This window comes from Perognathus longimembris, chromosome 1 (assembly GCF_023159225.1).
Source record: "Perognathus longimembris pacificus isolate PPM17 chromosome 1, ASM2315922v1, whole genome shotgun sequence".
Taxonomy (NCBI): domain Eukaryota; kingdom Metazoa; phylum Chordata; class Mammalia; order Rodentia; family Heteromyidae; genus Perognathus; species Perognathus longimembris.
In genome coordinates this window covers 72,032,482-72,051,615 of record NC_063161.1, presented here as the reverse complement: position 1 = coordinate 72,051,615, position 19,134 = coordinate 72,032,482, and the positions used below count along the sequence as shown (strand labels likewise).

At 51.9% G+C, this 19,134-nt stretch overlaps 1 protein-coding gene across 1 annotated transcript; it reads right to left on the bottom strand.

Annotated features, from left to right (window-relative positions):
• Positions 1–8,643: 8,643 nt before the first annotated feature.
• Positions 8,644–17,840, bottom strand: Ssc4d (scavenger receptor cysteine rich family member with 4 domains). The gene is made up of 10 exons (XM_048351221.1): positions 17,657–17,840; positions 16,932–16,967; positions 16,394–16,699; positions 15,048–15,125; positions 13,654–13,968; positions 13,200–13,277; positions 12,281–12,355; positions 11,860–12,171; positions 10,983–11,060; positions 8,644–9,595 (listed from the first exon to the last, which is right to left on the bottom strand). Exons 1-10 carry the CDS (start codon positions 17,838–17,840, stop codon positions 9,279–9,281), a joined length of 1,779 nt encoding a protein of 592 aa, XP_048207178.1. The 3' UTR covers positions 8,644–9,278.
• Positions 17,841–19,134: the final 1,294 nt, after the last annotated feature.

The following is a 19,134-nucleotide window of genomic DNA, read 5'->3' as shown; positions in this document are numbered from 1 at the left end:
TACAGGCATGAGCCACCAGAGGCCAACTAAGATCTTGATTCTTATATGCAAAATGGGAATGACCACCCCAATCCTCAGGGAGTCTGACCCGGGTTCACCTGTGCCATGGACCTAAGCAAAGTTGAGGCCAAGGAGAGCTTGGAGGTGGCAGGTCTAGCTCAAGTGATAGAGCAATTACCTTCCCAGTACAGGGCTCTAAGTTCCATCCTGCTACCATGAAAATGCAGTAACAACATTCCCCTTTGGGGATACTTCAAAAATCTGAACAAGCAGTTTGGACTGAGAAAGACAGTGAGCGTAGATTGTGATAGCAGCTCCCAAAGCTGCACAAGTGATAAAGACCCTACTAATTAAAGAATTAAGGGCGGGTTACCAGAGGCTCTTGACTGTAATCCTAGCTACTCAAGAGGCTGAGATCTAAGAATTACAGTTCAAAGCCAGCACAAGTAGCAAAGTCTGTAAGACTTTTATCTCCAATTAATCACCAAAAAGGTAAGAAATGTAGCTGTGGCTCAAGTGGTCAAATGCCAGCCTTGAGGGAAAAAGTTAAAGGTGCCCAGGCCTTGAGTTCAAGCCCTGTGATTGGGACACACACACCTCCGTTTCCTCACTTGCAAAGTAAGTTTCACTTTCCAGGGAGGCCAAATGAACCAATTTGAACCAATTTTCCCAGCAAAGTCCCCAGGCAAGCCCCACGGATGTAAAGCTCAGCCACAGACGTGGGCTGTTACTAATAATACAGAGGCTGGACTCAAGCAGCTGTGGGCGCCCTTCTGCTTAGCTTGAATCAACTCCAATGTGGGCAGCCAGACTCCGGTGGGAAGAGAAGCTAGTGAGAATCCAAGCCTGCCTCTAGCCGAGCATGGGAGGCTCAAGCCTGTAATCCTACTCAGGAGGCTGAGAGCTGAGTATGGTGGTTCCAAGCTGGCCTGGGTACTAAAGTCCATGAAACTCTTATCTCCAATAAACTCCCAAAGAAGTTGGAAGTGGAGCTATGGCTCCAGTGGTACAGTGGTATCTTTTAGCAAAAAAGCTGAAGGTCGGCCCTCAGGCCTTGAGTTCCAGTGTCAGAACCAGACATACACACACACACACACACACACACACACACACACACACACACACAGAGGTCTGCCTCCAGTTTAGGGTGGATGACCTCGGCAGGTTGGTCCTTTTTCTGAGCATCAGTTTCTCCACCTGTCAGGGATAATAATCTTTTCTTGATTGACAGGATCAACTCTGAGGACCACAAAGGCCCCATAATCGGTATGTCCCCTCCCCATTGCTGGAGTGTCTGTGCGGCTGCTGAAAAGTCTCAGTGTAAAAAGCATGGCTGTGCGGGACGGGGGTGGGAATAACTCCTTTTGTAATCGGGCTTTTATTGTGCACTAGCTTTGCCATCTTGTCAGGCCCTCAGAAAAACAAGAGGAGGTTCTGGCGGACTCTCGGGGAGGAGAGGGAAGGGCCCTCACCCTTAGCCCCGCCCTACCCGCACTCTGCACTTCGCTGTGATTGGCTGCGTCAGTTCGGAGGCTGTCCTATCAAGAGGCTGCCTCGGAGATCGGGGTGGGGCTTCGATTCCCACGCGGAAGGCCGTACTTCCGCTCGGTTCTGCTCGGCGCTCAAGCGGTGACTCAGCAGGGGGGCGTGGTCCTACTGGGCGAAGGGCCGGCCCCGCCTAGGCCTGTCAGAGGGAGGGTGTCGGGCCCTGCCGGGGTCCAGTCGTGAGGGGTCAGTCCCACCCAGGCCACTGCGGTGTGGACCCAATTGCGGCCTGAGGTGGGGGTGCGGAGACCAGGCCCTGGATCCCCCCTTTTCCTTCCTTTCCCTCTTCTCCCTTCCCTTTCTGCCCTTCCTTCCTTCCACCCTCCCCCCCCCTTTCTCTTTCTCCCTTTCTTTCTTTGTATTGGTCTTGGGGCTTGAACTCCGGGCATGAGTGCTGTCCCTGAGCTTTTGTGCTCAAGTGGTGCTCTACTACTTGAGCCACAGCTCTACTTTCTGGCTTTTTTGTGGTTAATTGGAGGTAAGAGTCTCATTGACCATGGTGGCTTTGAACTGTGATCCTCCAATCTCAGCATCCTGAGTTGCTAGGATGACAGGTTAGAAACTAGCCTAGGCAGGAAAGTCCTTGAGATTCAATTTACTGCCAAAACATCTGGAAAGTGGAGTGGTTGAACACTGCCTTGAGCAAAAATCTCAGGAAGGGCTGGGAATATGGCCTAGTGGCAAGAGTGCTTGCCTCGTATACATGAGGCCCTGGGTTCGATTCCTCAGCACCACATATACAGAAAATGGCCAGAAGTGGCGCTGTGGCTCAAGTGGTGCTGAGGCTAGCCTTGAGCAAAAAAGAAGCCAGGGACAGTGCTCAGGCCCTGAGGGCATGGCCTAGGACTGGCCAAAAAAAAAATCTCAGGAAAACCACTGAATTCAAGCCATGAGACTGATACCAAAAGAAGGGAGGGAGGGAAAAGGGAAAAAAGAAAAGAAAAAAAAAAAACTCCTGAAAGGAAGGAGAAAAGAAAGACCTGAAAACTTGGCTCAAAGATTTATGACCAGCTTCCTTACCTGCATAGGCCCAGTTCAAGCCTTAACACTTTTTTTTTTTTTTTGTGCCAGTCCTGGGGCTTGGACTCAGGGCCTGAGCACTGTCCCTGGCTTCTTTTTGCTCAAGGCTAGCACTCTACCACTTGAGCCACAGTGCCACTTTCCACATTTTCTGTTTATATGGTGCTGAGGAATCCAACCCAGGGCTTCATGTATACAAGGCAAGCACTCTACCACTAGGCCATATTCCCAGCCCAGCCTTAACACTTTTAGGGGTCCTCCTGGACAACTCCCTCACCAATCCCTAGCAGCATACTTGCCTTCTTTGTGGCAGTAATCACCAGCTCTGATGAGGTTATTTTTAACTTGTTTTTTTGGTGGTACTGAGAATTGAAATGGAGGCCTTAGGCTTGAGTCATGTCCCTAGTCCTTTTGCTTTTAGTTTGTTTTTCATTTAGGATCATGATACAACCATGCCGGATGCCAGCCTTAGTCCTTGATCTTCCTACCTCCAACTCCTTAGTAGCTGGGATTAAAAGTGTGTACAACCTCTCACACAGCCTTTTTTTTTTTTCTGCCAGTCCTGGGGCTTGAACTCAGGGCCTGGGAGCTGTCCCTGAGCCTCCTTGTGCTCCAGGCTAGTACTCTACTACTTGACCTGTTATGGGGTAAGAAATGTTACAAGGTTTGAGGGAGGGGATTCCCTGTCCCTCCAAGAGTCCACCACTCAGAGACAGTCTCAAGTAAAAAGATGGATTTATTGGGGAAGCAAAAAGCGAACTGACCGGCCAGGGACACAGTACAGACTCGGGAGCTGATACCGTGACCCCGAGCAGTCCTCAAATTGGGGTTTATAAAGGTGAAAGCATTGCACAGATGTAGGGGCTTGACGCAGGGGGTACAGCAGGCAACAAACAAGCTAAGCCATTTACAGGAGCAGAATTTTGGGGTCAGGTTGACCTAATCTTCTCCCCCCAACATTTCCTACCATGTTTCCCTAGTCAAGATGGAGTCAGCTCTGCACCCTACAAAAGACCCACAGCACCACTTCCAGCTTTTTCTGAGTAGTTTATTGGAGATATGAGTCTCATGGACTTTCCTGCCCAGGCTGTCTTCAAACCGCAATTGTCAGATGCAAGCCTCCCGAGTAGCTAGGATGACAGGCATGAGCCACCGGCTAGCCTTCTAATTTTAAAATAGTTGATGACACATCTTCTCTTGAAGGTCACCTCTGAACAATGCAAAGAACCTTGTATGTGAAGACCTAATATATGTGAGGTCCTGTGCACAAAATTGGGCACAACAGAACCTTCAAAGACATAACCCCAGTCCCCCTATCCTTGGGCTAGTGGCGGATACAGGCCAGATGGCAGTCTCAGGTGCTAGCTGAGGATGGTCGGGGGGTGGGGGGCATGTTACAAGGCATAATGGGAAGTCATGACCCAGGCTAGGTCAGTGAAGGCCTTCTGGAGGAAATGAGAGCTGAAACTTGAGGCTAAATAAGACTCAATTAAAGGGAAAGAGGAGAGGGAGATGTGTATTCCAGACAGACAGAACAGGGTGTGCAGAGGCCTGGGAAGCAAGCCCAGACATTAGAGGAAATGAAAGTACTTCAGCCTGGTTCTGTCCTGGCAGTAAGTGGCAAAGGAAGATGCTGAAGACAAGACATAACCAGACCATATAGACTGTAAACTGAGCTAAGGAGTTGAGGATAAGCAGCGGGGAGTTGTGGCAGAGGTTTAAGCAGGGGAGTGACACCATCAGCTTTGTCAATAAGGAAGTTTATTGCTCCTGTGGTATGAGGAATGATAGAAAAAGTCATGGTAAGAAATTTGGGGGCCAGGTGCTGGTGACTCATGCCTGTAATCCTAGCTACTCAGGGGGCTGAGATCTGAGGGTGATGGTTCAAAGCCAGCACAGGCAGGACAATTTGTGGGACTTTTACCTCCACTTGACTAACAAAAAGCCCTAGGTGGAGCTTTGGCTCAAGAAGTATAGTGACAGCTTTTTTTTTTTTAGGGGGGGGGGGGGCGGGGGAGTGGTTATGAGGCTTGAAGTCACAGCCTGGGCATTGTCCCTGAACTCTTTATGCTCAAGGCTAGTGCTCTACCACTTTGAGCCACAGTGCCTCTTCCAATTTTCTGGTGGTTAATTGGAGATCAGTTAGACTGGGGATATGGCCTAGTGGCAAGAGTGCTCGCCTTGTATACATGAAGCCCTGGGTTCGATTCCTCAGCACCACATATATAGAAAATGGCCAGAAGTGGCGCTGTGGCTCAAGTGGCAGAGTGCTAGCCTTGAGCAAAAAGAAGCCAGGGACAGTGCTCAGGCCCTGAGTCCAAGCCCAGGACTGGCAAAAAAAAAAAAAAAAAAAAAATTGGAGATGAGTCTCAGAAACTTTTCGGCCCCGCTGGCTTTAAACCTCAGTCCTCAGATCTCAGCCCCCTGAGTAGCTAGGATTACAGGCATGAGCACCCGGCTTAGTGCCAACTTTTTTGCTCAAGAGAAGTGCCCAAGCCCTGAGTCCAAGCCCAAGGATCAGCACAAAAGAAGAAAACCAGCCATGTGCCAGTAGCTCATGCCTATAATCCTAGCTACTCAGGAGGCTGAGATCTGAGGATCACAATTCAAAGCCAGTCTGGGCAGGAAAGTTTCTGAGACTCTTATATTCAATAAACATCTCAGAAAAGGCTGCAATGGGTGCTGAGGCTCAAGTGGTAGAGTGCTATTAGCAAAAGAATCTCAGGGACAGCACCCCAGGTCCTGAGTTCAAGCCCCAGAACTTGAAAAAAAAGAAAACCAAAACACATCAGCGGGCTCTGCCTCACATCAAAACAATATAGCTGGGGCTGGGGATATGGCCTAGTGGCAAGAGTGCTTCCCTTGTATACATGAGGCCCTGGGTTCGATTCCCCAGCACCACATATACAGAAAATGGCCAGAAGTGGCTCAAGTGGCAGAATGCTAGCCTTGAGCAAAAAGAAGCCAGGGACAGTGCTCAGGCCCTGAGTTCAAGGCCCTGGACTGGCAAAAAAACCCAACAATATAGCTAGCTGCATGTGCAGCTTCATAATACAGAGCTTAGCTACCACACACAGCATCCCAGGTTCAATCCCCAATACCCTAAAACAATGCTTGCCTAACACGCATTAGTCCCTTTGCCAGACCTTGACATAATTCTCCAAATTCTTAAGCTTTTCTCTCTCCAGTTCTCCAGCTTTCATCTGTCCAATGACACCGTGGGTATTAAGAAGCTCCCTAATAAATGGAGAGCTATTCTTGCCAGAAACTGATGGAATTGGAAAGCTGGAAGCCAAAATGTCCACCTCACTCTCTGGCCAAGCGCCAGGAGCCAGGTTTGAAGACAGAGAAGCAGAACAGCCCCCAAAGATACCCACATCCTAATCTCTCCCTCAGCTTATGAATCTATTCCTTTTGTGGCTAATGGGATTCTGTGGAGATGATTAAGTTAAGCACCTTGAGACAGGATCATTGTCCTGGATTACCTAAGTGCACTTAACATAATTACTGGAGGGCTTGACAGATTAAAAGAAGGGAAGGGGGCTGGGAATATGGCCTAGTGGTAAAGTGCCTGCCTTGTATACATGAAGCCCTGGGTTCGATTCCTCAGCACCACATACATAGAAAAAAAGCCGGAAGTGGCACTGTGGCTCAAGAGGTAGAGTGCTAGCCTTAAGCAAAAAGAAGCCAGGGACAGTGCTCAGGCCCAGAGTCCATGCCCCAGGACTGGCAACAACAACAACAACAAAAACTAAAAACAAATAAACAAAATAAAAGAAGGGGTTAGTTCACTGGTACAGACCATGCCTCCAAAACATGAGCTCCTGGATTCTGTCCCCAGTGCCGCAAAAAATTGAAAAAGATGTGGCCAGGTAGCCGGGGTTCACACCTGTAATCCTAGCTACTCAGGAAGCTGAGATCTGAGGATCCTAGTTCCAAGTCAGCCCAGGCAAGAAAGTCTATGACATTCTTCAATTAACCACCAAAACCAGCAGTGGAGTTGTGGCTCAAGTGGTAGAGTGAGAGCCTTGTGCAAAAGAGTCAAGCAAGAGCGCAAAGCTCTGAGTGCAAGCTCAACACACACACACACACACACACACACACACACACACAATCTGAGTGATGCAATTCCTGGCGCAAAGGCATGGAATAAAGGTAGCTTCTGGAAGCTGGAAAAGGTCAACTAGTAGGTAGATTCTTCCTTAGAACCTCCATTAAGACCACTTCTCGGGCTGGGAATATGGCCTAGTGGCAAGAGTGCTTGCCTCCTACACATGAAGCTCTCGGTTCGATTCCCCAGCACCACATATATGGAAAACGGCCAGAAGGGGCGCTGTGGCTCAGGTGGCAGAGTGCTAGCCTTGAGTGGGAAGAAGCCAGGGATGGTGCTCAGGCCCTGAGTCCAAGGCCCAGGACTGGCCAAAAAAAAAAAAGACCACTTCTCTGCTGATATTGCGCACGTGTGTGTGCATGCATGCATGCCTGTACTGGGTATTGGAGTTAGAGTCTGCGTGCTATTTTTTAGCGTTTTTGTTCTAGCCTAATGCTCTACTATTTGAGCCCCAACTCCACTTTCACCTTTTTGTTGGCTAATTGGGGATAAGCCTCCCTCTGATTTGTGTACATGTCCTCAGACCTTAGCCTCTTGAGTAGCTGGATTACAGTCCTGAGCCTTAGGCACTGGGCCAACTAACACCTTATATTGAGACCAAAGAGACCCATTTCAGCCTTGTGACCTGGAAGACGGTGAGTCTGCATCATATCGGACATTTGTTCTAGGAGTAATCAACACAGATGCTGCAGGCTGGCCCAAGGGACAGAGGTTGACAGTTGGGCAGCTGACACCCACCCTGGGGCTGAGAGGCTCAGGGACGATGGACAGTTTCTAGAACAAGGTTGAGCAGAGGCTGGGTGTGTGCATATGATGTCACAAGGGCAGCCTTGAGGAAACTCCAGCATTGGTTAATTTCCCATCTGTTTCTCTTCCCACCACCTCTCAAGAACTTTCCTTAGCCTGGTTCTGGTGGCTCACACCTGTATTCCTAGGTACTCAGGAATCTGAGATATGAGGATCCTAGTTTGAAGCTAGCTCAAGCAGAAAAATCCCTAAGATTCTATCTTCAATTAACCACCAAAAAAGCCCAAGTGGAGCTATGGCTCAGGTGGTAGAGCACTAGCCTTGAGGACAAACGATCAGCGCCCAGATCCTGAGTTCAAGTCCCAGTACCAGTGCACGTACACACACACATATATACACACAACCCTTTTTGTTTTGTTTTTGTTGCCAGTCCTGGGGCCTGGACTCAGGCTATGACCACTGTCCCTGGCTTCTTTTTGCTCAAGGCTAGCACTCTACCTCTTGAGCCACAGCGCCACTTCTGGCTTTTTTCTATATATGTGGTGCTGAGGAATCGAACCCAGGGCTTCATGTATACGAGGCGAATACTTTACCACTAGGCCATATTCCCAGCCCCCCCCCCCAACCCTTTTTATCTTCCAGTCACCTTGAGCAAACCCCTCTCTTCACTGGCTGTGAATTTGTGTCCGTGTTAAAAGACAGAGGAGAGCCAGGTGCTGGTGGCTCATGCCTGTAATCCTAGATACTGAGGAGGCTGAGATCTGGGGAATGCAGTTCAAAGCCAGCCCAGGCAGGAAAGTCCATGAGAATCTTATCTCCAGTTAACCATCAGAAAACCAAAGTGGTGCTGTGGCTCCAAGAGCTCAGAGACAGTGCCTAGGCCCAGAGTTCAAGCCTCACAACCAGCCCTTCCTGCCCCCCCCCCCCCCCCCACCAGCCAAAGGGGAAAAAAAGGGACAGAGGAATGGCCAGAGAATTCTAAGTGACTCTAGCAATCTGCCCAGTGAGTCAGTGTTTCCTGCATGTGAAGTGCCTGTTTGTGGCTGATGGTCGGGGGCTGCCACCTGCCTGCCACCATCCACTATCTGGTTTCCTCCTGAGAGTTCTGCCTGGAGTCTTTCTTGCATCCCCAAATCATGCACAGCTACTCAAACAAGGAGCTCTGGGAAAAGACAGGGGACAATGCTTTATTGAATTGGCACCTATGAAGGGGTGGCTACAGCCTCCCCTTTCCCCCCTTCTCCAGTCATCTTTGCAAATGGGAGGCTCCATGCTAGGGACAGGGTAAATTGGAGAGGTGGGCCCAGCTGTTGGGAGGAGCCACTGTCCCAGCTTGGCACCCTTCAGTTCCCTTGTCCAGCTGAGCACCATCAGAATCCAGGCCCTCACTGAGTAGGGTGGGGCAATGACCCAGGTTCTTCAGCCCCAGTGAGTATAAGGAATGAGCTGTCAGGCTCTCCTGCCTCTCTTCTTGGGGATCCCAAGATAAGTCAGGGAAAAGGAACATAACCCATTTACAGAGAGCCCCTGAGCCACCCAGATATAGAGGAAGGCAGGTTCAGGGTGATTGGAAGAGAAACCTCAGTAAAGAGGAGTTAGAGTAAGTACTCTTTCTCCTATTTTTTTTTGTTTGTGCTGAGAATAACATGAACACTTTCATTGCATTGGGCTGAAAATAGTCGATATGTGGATAGGTGTACTGTCAGGCTCCTCCAAGCAGGACTATACTGAACAGGTAGGTGGCCTGTCTTCCAGACAAAGGAGGGATGGGCAAAGTGAACAGGAGAAGTCACAGGGGGCTTCCTGGAGAAGGAGCAGGCTTCCTGAAGAGAGGCAGGCTCCAGAGTTAATGGGGTCATGATGGCTGGCACAGGACACTGGCATCCTCGCTGTGGTCACAGTTGTGGACATCCCAGCGGATGTGAGAACAGAGAAGCAGGGTGCTCTCATCTCCGCGGCACTTGACATTGTCCAGCAGGATGGGGCCTCGGCCTGGGCCAAAGTGTGCCTCTCCAGGGGCTGCCAGGGCCTGGCCACAGCCCAGCTGGCGGCACAAGACACTGGCTGCCCGTAGGTCCCATGCATCATCACAGATAGTACCCCACCGTTGCCCTAGGAAGAGCTCTACACGCCCTTCACACCGGTGGGTGCCACTGGCCAGACGTAGGTGCCCTGCATGGAGACAAAGCCTGGGGTCAAAAGGGGGCTGCTTTGTGCCAGGCACCACCACATTACACCAGGTAAAGGGTGGTTAGAGGAGGGAAAGGACTGCCCTTTGAAGCCCTCCCTGGGGACAGATAAATGACATTATATTAGGACAGGCAGCAACATGGGTCAGGGAGATTCAGGACTGGAAAGAAGACATAAACTCAGCCAGGAGACTTTGGCTCAAGTCTGTAATCCTAGCTACTCTGGAGGCTGAGATCTGAGAATTCCAGTTTGAAGCCAACCTAGGTAGGAAATTCCATGACTCTCCTCTCCAATTAACCACCCAATAGCCTGAAGTGGAAGACCTGTGGCTCAAGTGGTAGAGCATTGGCCTTGAACAAAAAAGCTAAGGGATAACACCAAGGGCCTGAGCACAAAAAGAAATAAATAGAAGAAGAAGAAACAAATATATAAGCTGAGTAGTCTCTAGTCCTCTGCTCACCATCCCACTGCCTTAGGCCAGGTTAGTTGTTTGGAGATCCTGAAGGTTCTAGTATGTCCCTTGTAAGTCACTGGAGTTTATTTTCCATCCTCTGGACTCCCTGAGCTAAATTCCAAATTCTTTTTTTGTGGGGATGGGCAGGTAGGAGGATAGGTGAATAGGTAGGTGGATGGGGTTTGAACTCAGGGCCAAGTGTTCGTTTAGCAAGTGATCTGCCACTTGAGTCATGTCATTTTTTTTTTTTTTGCTTTAGTTATTGTTCAGGTAGGTTCTCCAGACAGACCTCAGACCATGACTCTCCTAACTAGACTCTTGTGTAGTTAGGATCTACAGCTACGTCACCCTAAGTGGCTTAATGATTGAAATGAGACTTCACCAACTTTTTGCCTAGCTTGGCCTAGATGAACCTTGATCCAAGGTTCCAAATTATTTCATTGCTTTCCTGAGGACAGAAACCTTATTCCTCCATTTTGACCTCAGCTATAGGCACCTTTAGATTGCTTGTTTGTTTGTTGCCAGTCCTGGGGACTGGACTCAGGGCCTGAGCACTGTCCCTGGCTTCTTTTTTGCTCAAGGCTAGCGTTCTACCACTTGAGCCACAGTACTACTTCTGGCCATTTTCTATATATGTGGTGCTGGGGAATCGAACCCAGGGTTTCTTGTACACAAGGCAAGCACGCTTGCCACCAGGCCATATTCCCGGCCCCTAGATTGCTTTAGTTTAAGGGTCCCTTCCTTCTTCCTGAACACTGTACCTTTGATTAATGAGACAGGAGGCCAATACAAAAGTACCAGGGTTCCAGGACGTGCCACAAATCTGCTAAGTTGCTGTAACTCAGGATATGACTTAACCAAACCCATCCTAGCCGGATGGTTTCACCTGGCTTTCAGGTGGGTGTGGGCACCTACCGTCCCTAGGCCGAGGAGTGGGCACCCGGGTGGTCTCTGAGCCATCCTGTTGGACATGCAGTCCCAGCTCCTCTGGGCCTGGCTCATGAAAAAGAAAATGTCATATGGAGGAATCTGTTTGCTAGGGCCGGGGCACCTCCTGCCTTCTCCAGGGAAGCCCACTGCAGGGGCAGAAAAGACTGCACAGCACCACCAAGAGGCAGCTTCCCACCTTGTGAAGAAAAATGGGAGTTGTGCTAATTTGTCCTTGGGGTCCAAGGCAGGTCCCCCTGTGGCCAAGGCTTTGGGGATGATCAGGAAGGCTTCCTAGGCATAATCCACCAAATGAGGGTTTTCAGGCGTCCATCAAGAAACTAGAAGCATTTGACATTCTGATCCTCCCTTGGTGTTTCCCTAGTCGTACTAGAACTTCACCAGGAAGCGATCGGCCCCGCCCTTCACTCCCAAGTCTGGGCCTACCCCACGTCTGGGGGTCACCCGGCCCTCCCAGACTCCAGGCTTTCGCCCTAGGGCCGCGCCCTACTCTCTCACTGCGGAGAGTTCCCTGCCGGCCCCACCTCAGCTGCGCAGCCGCAGAACACAGGAACCGCCCGCAGCTCATTTCGGCCGGATACGCCCCGCTGCAGTGCAGCAGAGCCCCGCCCACTGTACCAGACCACACCCCATGGCGCAGCAGAGCGTGCGACACGCGGCCCCGCCCACTCTCCAGATCCTACGTCCATCTACACAGCAGAGCGTGCTGACGCATAGCCCCGCCCACTTCTCCAGACACCGTGCCACTCAGCACCCCGGGGCGTGCCCCTGGAGGCCCCGCCCTCTCGTCATCAGACTCCGCCCCCTTGGGCCCGCCTTCCCCGGGGCTCCGCCGCAGCCTCACCTGCGCACAGTGCGCCTGCGTCCTCGTGGTGACCGCAGTTGTGCTGACCCCAGCCCAGGTGGAAGCAGTCGCTCAGGCGTGCTTCGGTGCCCGTACAGCCCACGTTGTCCAGCAGCACAGGGCCCCGGCCGTAGCCGAAGTGACCGAGGCCGGTGGCGCCCAGCGCAGGCCCGCAGCCGGCTTCACGGCAGGCCACGCGCGCGTCCGCGAAGTCCCAGTCATCGTCGCACACGGTGCCCCAGCCCCCAGCGTACAGCACCTCCACGCGGCCGCGGCACGGGCCCGGGCCACCCACCAGCCGCAGCCGCCCGCCTGCGGGGCGCCCGGGGCCAGAGGGGCTGGGCTGGGGCGGCCTGCTCCCAGGCAGAGCCCGGGCCCCCCAGCCCACCCACTCACCCTCTCCACGGAACCCTCCACTTACTTTTTTTCCCCGAGGCCCAGGTGGCTGTGGTCAACAGTACCGTTTCCCCTGAAAGCTGGGCACCCACGGGGGTAGCTGCAGAGACAGGGCAATCTAGGGTGATTGAAGGTCCCCAGGAGGTCTTCCATCCTGCAGCAGGGCCAGGGAATCTCTACTGGGGTTCCCCCCACCTGCCACACCCTCAGCCTAATTCTGCTGACACTGAATCCTAATTCCTGATATCCTAATTGGGGGGGAGGGTAGTACTGGGATATGATCTCAGGACCTGTGCACTGTCCCTTAGCTTTTCACTCAAGCCTGACACTCTACCACTTGAGCCACACCTTCACTTCTGGCTGTCTGGTTGGTTAATTGGAGATGAAAAGTCTTTGAACTGTCATCCTTAGTTGTCAGTTTCCTGAGCAGCTAGGAGGATAGGCCTGAACCACCCACACTGTCTTCTCAAACAATTGAAGGTCATAAGGGAGCCATCTGCTCTGCAGCAGAGCCTTGGAGACCTGTATTGGAACAGTTCCAACTATACCATCCCTATTCCCTCACCCTCAATTCTGCAGTCACTAAATCCTAGTTCTGGCAATATTCTAATTTTAATCCAAGTGACAGCCCCAGCCCTAATTCCAAAAGCACCTCTAACCCTGACTCATCATGTTAGCCTTCTCACAAGGAAGGCCTCTCCATCCCCAGCACCAGTCTCACATTTTACTGGAGCCCTTTGAAAAAAAAACCTCTTACTACCTCCTCTCACCAGGCTGAATTATGCAGAGCTCTGGATTTCATCCTTGTTCTATCTGTTCCTGGCTCTCACCCACCTCTAACAGCTGGTCCAAAGCTGGGGCCTATTCGGCCTTTTCCTAAGAAAGCCTTTCCAGTTTCCAGCTTTACCCACTTTGCTCCTACCATTCTAAGGTGGTCTCTTTACCTTCTGGCTCCGTATGCCAGGCCCAGTCCTCTCTCATGGCTGAGGGTGACAGTGCTGTGAGAGTTGGAGGTCCCAGGACTAGATTTGGAGAGAAGAGAGCAAGGTCAGAGGCTGAGATTTCAGATTCCTGGTCAACCATGGGCTGTTGAGGAAGAAAGAAGGCTCTCTCCCAGAAGGAACAGATTTTTCTTTCCAGGGCTGGGGGCTCAACCCAAGCAGGGATCCAATCAGGACTGCCCTGTTTGGCAATATATTTATGTACTTCATTTTTTTATACAGGGCTGTCACAGACATGCTGTAATTTTGTTATACAGGTGTGGAATGGGTCACAGGGAGTAGTGGGATAGAGCAAGCCTTTAAGGCTTAAGCAATTGGGGAGTCGTCCTTGGAAAGCCAGAAGGCAGCCGAGGCCCCGCCCCGCCGCAGACCACCCCCCTCCCTTCCAGCCAGGCACCTGCACAGAGCGCGCCTGCGTCCTCGTGGTGGCCGCAGTTGTGCACGCCCCAGCCCAGGCTCTGGCAGGCAGCCAGGCGGGGCTCGCCACCCTCGCAGTGCACGTTGTCCAGCAGGATGTGCCCCGTGCCGTAGCCGAAGAAGGCGTTGGTGGTGGCAGCCACGGCCGCCCCGCAGCCCAGCTGGCGGCAGACCACGGCAGCATCCGGCAGTCCCCAGTCGTCGTCGCACACAGTGCCCCACAGGCCGCCGTGCAGGATCTCCACTCTGCCCTGGCATGGGCCGGCGCCCCCCACCAGGCGCACGCTGCCCTCCCCTGGGGACGGCGGGCAGAGATGAGGGGGGCGGATCCGATTCCACCGGGATCTGCCGCCCACCCCAGCCTTGGTGTCCCAGGCCTTCACCCTTGCCTCCTCAGGCCGTGTGTGTGTGTGTGTGTGTGTGTGTGTGTGGCTTGAGGGCTCTCAAGGCAGCCAGCGCCCGCTGTGACACTCCTGCCTAAAACCAGCCCTCCTCACCCCTGCCCTGCCTGCTTAAAACCAGCTCTCACCCCTGCTCAGCTTGCTCATTGACTTCTGCCAAAGAAAACCTTTCCCTCGGGGCTGGGGATATGGCCTAGTGGCAAGAGAGCTTGCCTCCTATACATGAGGCCCTGGTTTCTATTCCCCAGCACCACATATACAGAAAACGGCCCGAAGTGGCGCTGTGGCTCAAGTGGCAGAGTGCTATCCTTGAGCAAAAAGGAAGCCAGGGACAGTGCTCAGGCCCTGAGTCCAAGGCCCAGGACTGGCCAAAAAGAAAAAACCTTTCCCTCTGTGAAGCCCTCCTTAATGTGTGTGTGAGAGAAGCAGGGGAGAAAGGGGGAGAGAAGAAATGGGGGGGGGGGAGAGAAGAAATGGGGGGGGGAGAGAAGAGATGGGGGAGGGAGGGTAGGTGAGAATATTGGGCTTGCACTCAGGGCCTGAGCACAATCCCTGAACTTTTTCTCCCAAGGCTGACACTCTACCACTTGAGCCACAGCTGCACTTTTTTGGCTTTTTGGTGGTTAATTGGAGATAAGAGCCTCACAGATTTTCCCACACAGGCTGGCTTCAATCCTCAGATTTCAGCCCCCTGGTAGTTAGGTTTATAAGCATAAGCCATCAGCACTAGGCTCAGTTTTCCTTCATAAAGGTTGGGGTGCTCTCTTCTCCGCTGGTTCCTTTGCCCCTTTAACTGTCCTTTAATAGAGGGAGAGATGTTGATCTCCCACTCTCCCACCACTACCACCACCACCACAACCCTGCACACCTTACTTACTCTGTCTAGCCTTTCATTTATAATCTGTTCCTGCACCACCTAAAGTGTGGGAGACCCATAAAAACCCAGGTAGTGTGATGCATTACCCTTTCTTACCTTTCCCATTCTGAGAAACTGTAGGGGGTGCACTACTGGTTAAGGCTTTCCTCATGGGCGGCTGCGTGGGCAAGAATTCTGAGGAGGCAGCAGGGTGGGAGAAAGAATACAGGATCTTTGGATTGATTCTCCATCCTCTTCATGCAAAGAAGGGACCTGGTCACTTCTACAGTGCCTGATTCCAGTGCCTCTGGTCACATGACTGGTCAAAGCCAAGAACCCAGAAGAACCCGAGGAGAGATATGATAACAAAAAGGGCCACCAAAATCCTTTTTTTTTTTTTTTTTTGCCAGTCCTGGGGCTTGGACTCAGGGCCTGGGCACTGTCCCTGGCTTCTTTTTGTTCAAGGCTAGCACTCTACCTCTTGAGCCCCAGTGCCAATTCCAGCTTTTTCTATTTATGTGGTGCTGAGGAATCGAACCCATGGCTTCATGCATGCTAGGCAAGCACTCTGCCACTAAGCCATATTCCTAGCCCCCAAACCCTTGTGTGTATGTGTATGTGGGGTGTGTGACAGGTTTTTGCTACTTAGCCCAAGCTTGTCTGAAACCTGAGATCTTCCTACTTTAACCCCCAAAGAGCTGGGATTACAGGTGTGTACCACCACAACTAGCTTCTAAAATCATTTTATCTTTCTTTTTGTCAGTTTTGGGGCCTGAGTTCTGTCCCTAAGCTCTTTTTTGCTCAAAACTAGTGCTCCACCACTTTTAGCCACAGTGCCTCTTCCAATTTTCTGGTGGTTAATTGGAGATAAGAGTCTCACAAGCCTTCCTGCCCAAGCTGGCCTTGAACCATGATCCTCAGATCTCAGCCTCCTGAGTAGCTAGGATCATAGGCATGAACCACTGGCACCCAGCTCTAAACTCCGTTTAAGCATCACTTATAGCAGTTCACAGCCTCCTGTAATTTATTCTTGTTAAAATGTGAAATTTCAGGCCCTGGACCAGACCTGCAAAATCAGAAACTCTAGATGGGGCTATGATTATGTTGTTATAAACCCTATAAGCTTGAAAACTAGAACTAGTTCTATGCCCAGAAGCTCATATGGCCACTATGACCCCAATGATTTTTTTTTTTCTGGTTAACTGGAGATCAGGATCTCATGGACTCTTCTATCTTGGCTGACTTTGAACTGAGATCCTCAGATCTCAGCCTCCTGAGTAGCTAGAATGACAGGTGTGAGCCACCAGCACCTGATTAATCTGGGGATTCAGCCTGGGAACTTCCCAGCACCAGCCAGTAGTAGCTTCTCACTCTTCATGAACATGCGGAACACCAGGGAGTCCCTTGTCTGTCTAGCAGACAGCCCTGCTACCTACCCTAATGGGCCCCAGTACTTGGCTCACCATTGCACAGGACGGCCACATCCTCATAGTGAAAGCAGTTGTGGACGCCCCAGCCTCGGCTGCCACACTCGCTCAGCGCAGCTTCCTGCCCGCGGCACTCCACATTGTCCAGAAGGATGGGGCCTCGGCCCTGGCCAAAGGCGAGGGGGCGAGGCACGGGCAGTGCCAGGCCACAGCCCAGCTGACGGCACACCACGTTGGCATCCACCACGTCCCAATCGTCATCGCAGACGCTGCCCCAAGAACCGCCATGCAGGACCTCCAGGCGCCCCCGACAGCGGCTCGGGCCCCCCACCAGCCTTAGCTCTGCAAAGAGGGTTCAGCTGGCCACCAGGGGGGAGCAGGGGGCCTAAGCTGTAGGACGCCCACTGTGCCAGGAGCTTTGGGGTCTGTCCCTCTTGTGAGATGGGGAGGCTGGGAAATGCCAGGTGTGGAGGCATATAGATTCTCTGAGGGCAGGTTAGCACCCCAGGTCTTCTGACTGAGGCTCTGAATACCTGAGGTAGGTGACGGTGAGGAAGGGAGAGGTGGCACCTACCTGGAAAGGGCAGTAGACTGGTCTGGAGGGCACTGGCTAAAACAATGAGGAAGAGCATCCTTTCACTGCCTGGCCTCCAGGACAGGAGACCTTCTCCCCCCTCCATCATCCACTCCTCCTTCGCCTCCTCCTCCATCATTCTCTCCTCCTCCCTCTCCATCATCTCTTCTTCCCCTTCCCCTCCTTCATTATCCCCTCCTCTTCTCCCTCCCCCATCATCTTCTCCTCTCCCTCTTCCATCACCCCTTCCTCCTCCTCCCTTCTTCATCTCCTCCTCCTTTCCCTCCTCCATCATCCCCTCCTCCTTTCCCTCCATCATCCTCTCCTCCTCAGTCCACTTCTCCCCCCTCCTCCATTTCTCCCCTCCATAATCCCCTCCCCCCTTCCCTCTTCCACCATCCCCTCCTCTTGAACTTTTGCCTTTCCAAAGCCTTACCACCTCTTTCTGGGACTATTCCATTACTCCTCACAGGCTACCTCAAATATGCCTGCTTGAGATCTAGATTTGTTCGTCCATCTCTATGGCAATCTCAGCCCCTCTCTAGACATATTTAGCTGTCACCACCAGTGCTGAGCCTTCCACGCCTCAAAGTCAAGCTTGTTCTGAGCTGGAAAGACCATCAGGATCCAGATCATTCATAGCCTCCCTCCCTCTGTCCATCCTTGGACAACTGGGGAAACAGAGCTAGAGAGAGAACTACTAGGGGCTGGCTGGGAGCACTCACCCAGTGGCAGGAGGAAGAAGAAGGACAGAGCCGGAGAGAGGGGCAGCGGTGGTAGAGGTGGAGGGGCAGCACCACCCTCATCCCCAGGCCTCCACCCTCTGCTCCCCTCATCCAGCTGGGAATGGAAGGACATTTCTGATTCCTGGCGCATCCAGCTGGTGGATGGTCTTTCAGGGGGTCCCATCCAGAGGCCAGGAAGAGGTCACAGCTGGAACATCTGGAATTCAGGATGCTCATCATTTACTTTCAGTGAGAGGGTCAGCTTCACTGGAAAAGGATATTCCCACTTGGGCAGGAACACAGCTGGTTGCTAAGGGTGATGGAAGGATGGATGGGGGTGTGGCTCTGTGGTTGAGAACTTACGGAGCTCCATCCCCAGCACTATGGGAAGAAGGAAGCAAGGAAGGGAGGAGAGGAGAGGAGAGAAGAGGAGAGGTTTGGCTAGAGTCTAGATACTGTAAAGAAGGTAATGGGTTGGAGATCAGGTCAGACAGATTGGGTACAGCCATCGCCTGAACAAGGGCTGATTTTACCTTCCAGGGATGCATGCCGGATTTGTTTGTTGAGATTGAGTCTTGACAACTTTTTACCATCCTGGCCTCAAATGTTGATCTACCCAATTTGAATCTCCCAAATATCTAAGATTATCGGTGAGAGTCACCATACACTCATAGGGACTTCATTTATTTATTTTGTTAGTCATGGGGCTTGAACTCAGGACCTAGATGCTGTCTCTGAGCTTTTTTTTTTTTTTTTTTTTTTTTTTTTTTTTTTTTTTTTGGCCAGTCCTGGGCCTTGGACTCAGGGCCTCAGCACTGTCCCTAGCTTCTTCCCACTCAAGGCTAGCACTCTGCCACTTGAGCCACAGCGCCGCTTCTGGCCGTTTTCTGTATATGTGGTGCTGGGGAATCGAACCTAGGGCCTCGTGTATCCGAGGCAGGCACTCTTGCCACTAGGCTATATCCCCAGCCCGTCTCTGAGCTTTTTTATTCAAAGCTAGCTTCTACCACTTTGAGCCACAGTGTCTCTTCCCATTTTCTGGCCCTTAATTGAAGATAAGTCTCACGACTTTTCTGTTTGGGCTAGCTTCAAATTGCGATGCTCAGATCTCAGTCCCCTGAGTAGCTAGGATTATAAGCTAGAGCCACTGGTCCCTGGCTTGTGACTTTTAAAAATTGTGGTCCTAGGGGTTGAACCCAGGGCCTCTCACATGTTAGGCAATTGCTCTGCTACTGAGTTGCACCCTCAACCCCAAGATTTTTTTTTTTTTTTTTTTGGCCAGTCCTGGGCCTTGGACTCAGGGCCTGAGCACTGTCCCTGGCTTCTTCCCGCTCAAGGCTAGCACTCTGCCACTTGAGCCACAGCGCCGCTTCTGGCCGTTTTCTGTATATGTGGTGCTGGGGAATCGAACCCAGGGCCTCGTGTATCCGAGGCAGGCACTCTTGCCACTAGGCCATATCCCCAGCCCAAGATTTTTT

Excerpts from the sequence above, each read along its gene's own strand:
- Ssc4d (XM_048351221.1), bottom strand. The coding sequence starts at position 17,840 with ATGGGACCCCCTGAAAGACCATCCACCAGCTGGATGCGCCAGGAATCA. Across the intron at positions 13,278-13,653 it reads CGCAGGCGCGCTCTGTGCAG|TCCTGGGACCTCCAACTCTC; the intron begins GTGCCTGGCTGG and ends CTCCAAATCTAG. Across the intron at positions 12,356-13,199 it reads CTGGCATACGGAGCCAGAAG|CTACCCCCGTGGGTGCCCAG; the intron begins GTAAAGAGACCA and ends CTGTCTCTGCAG.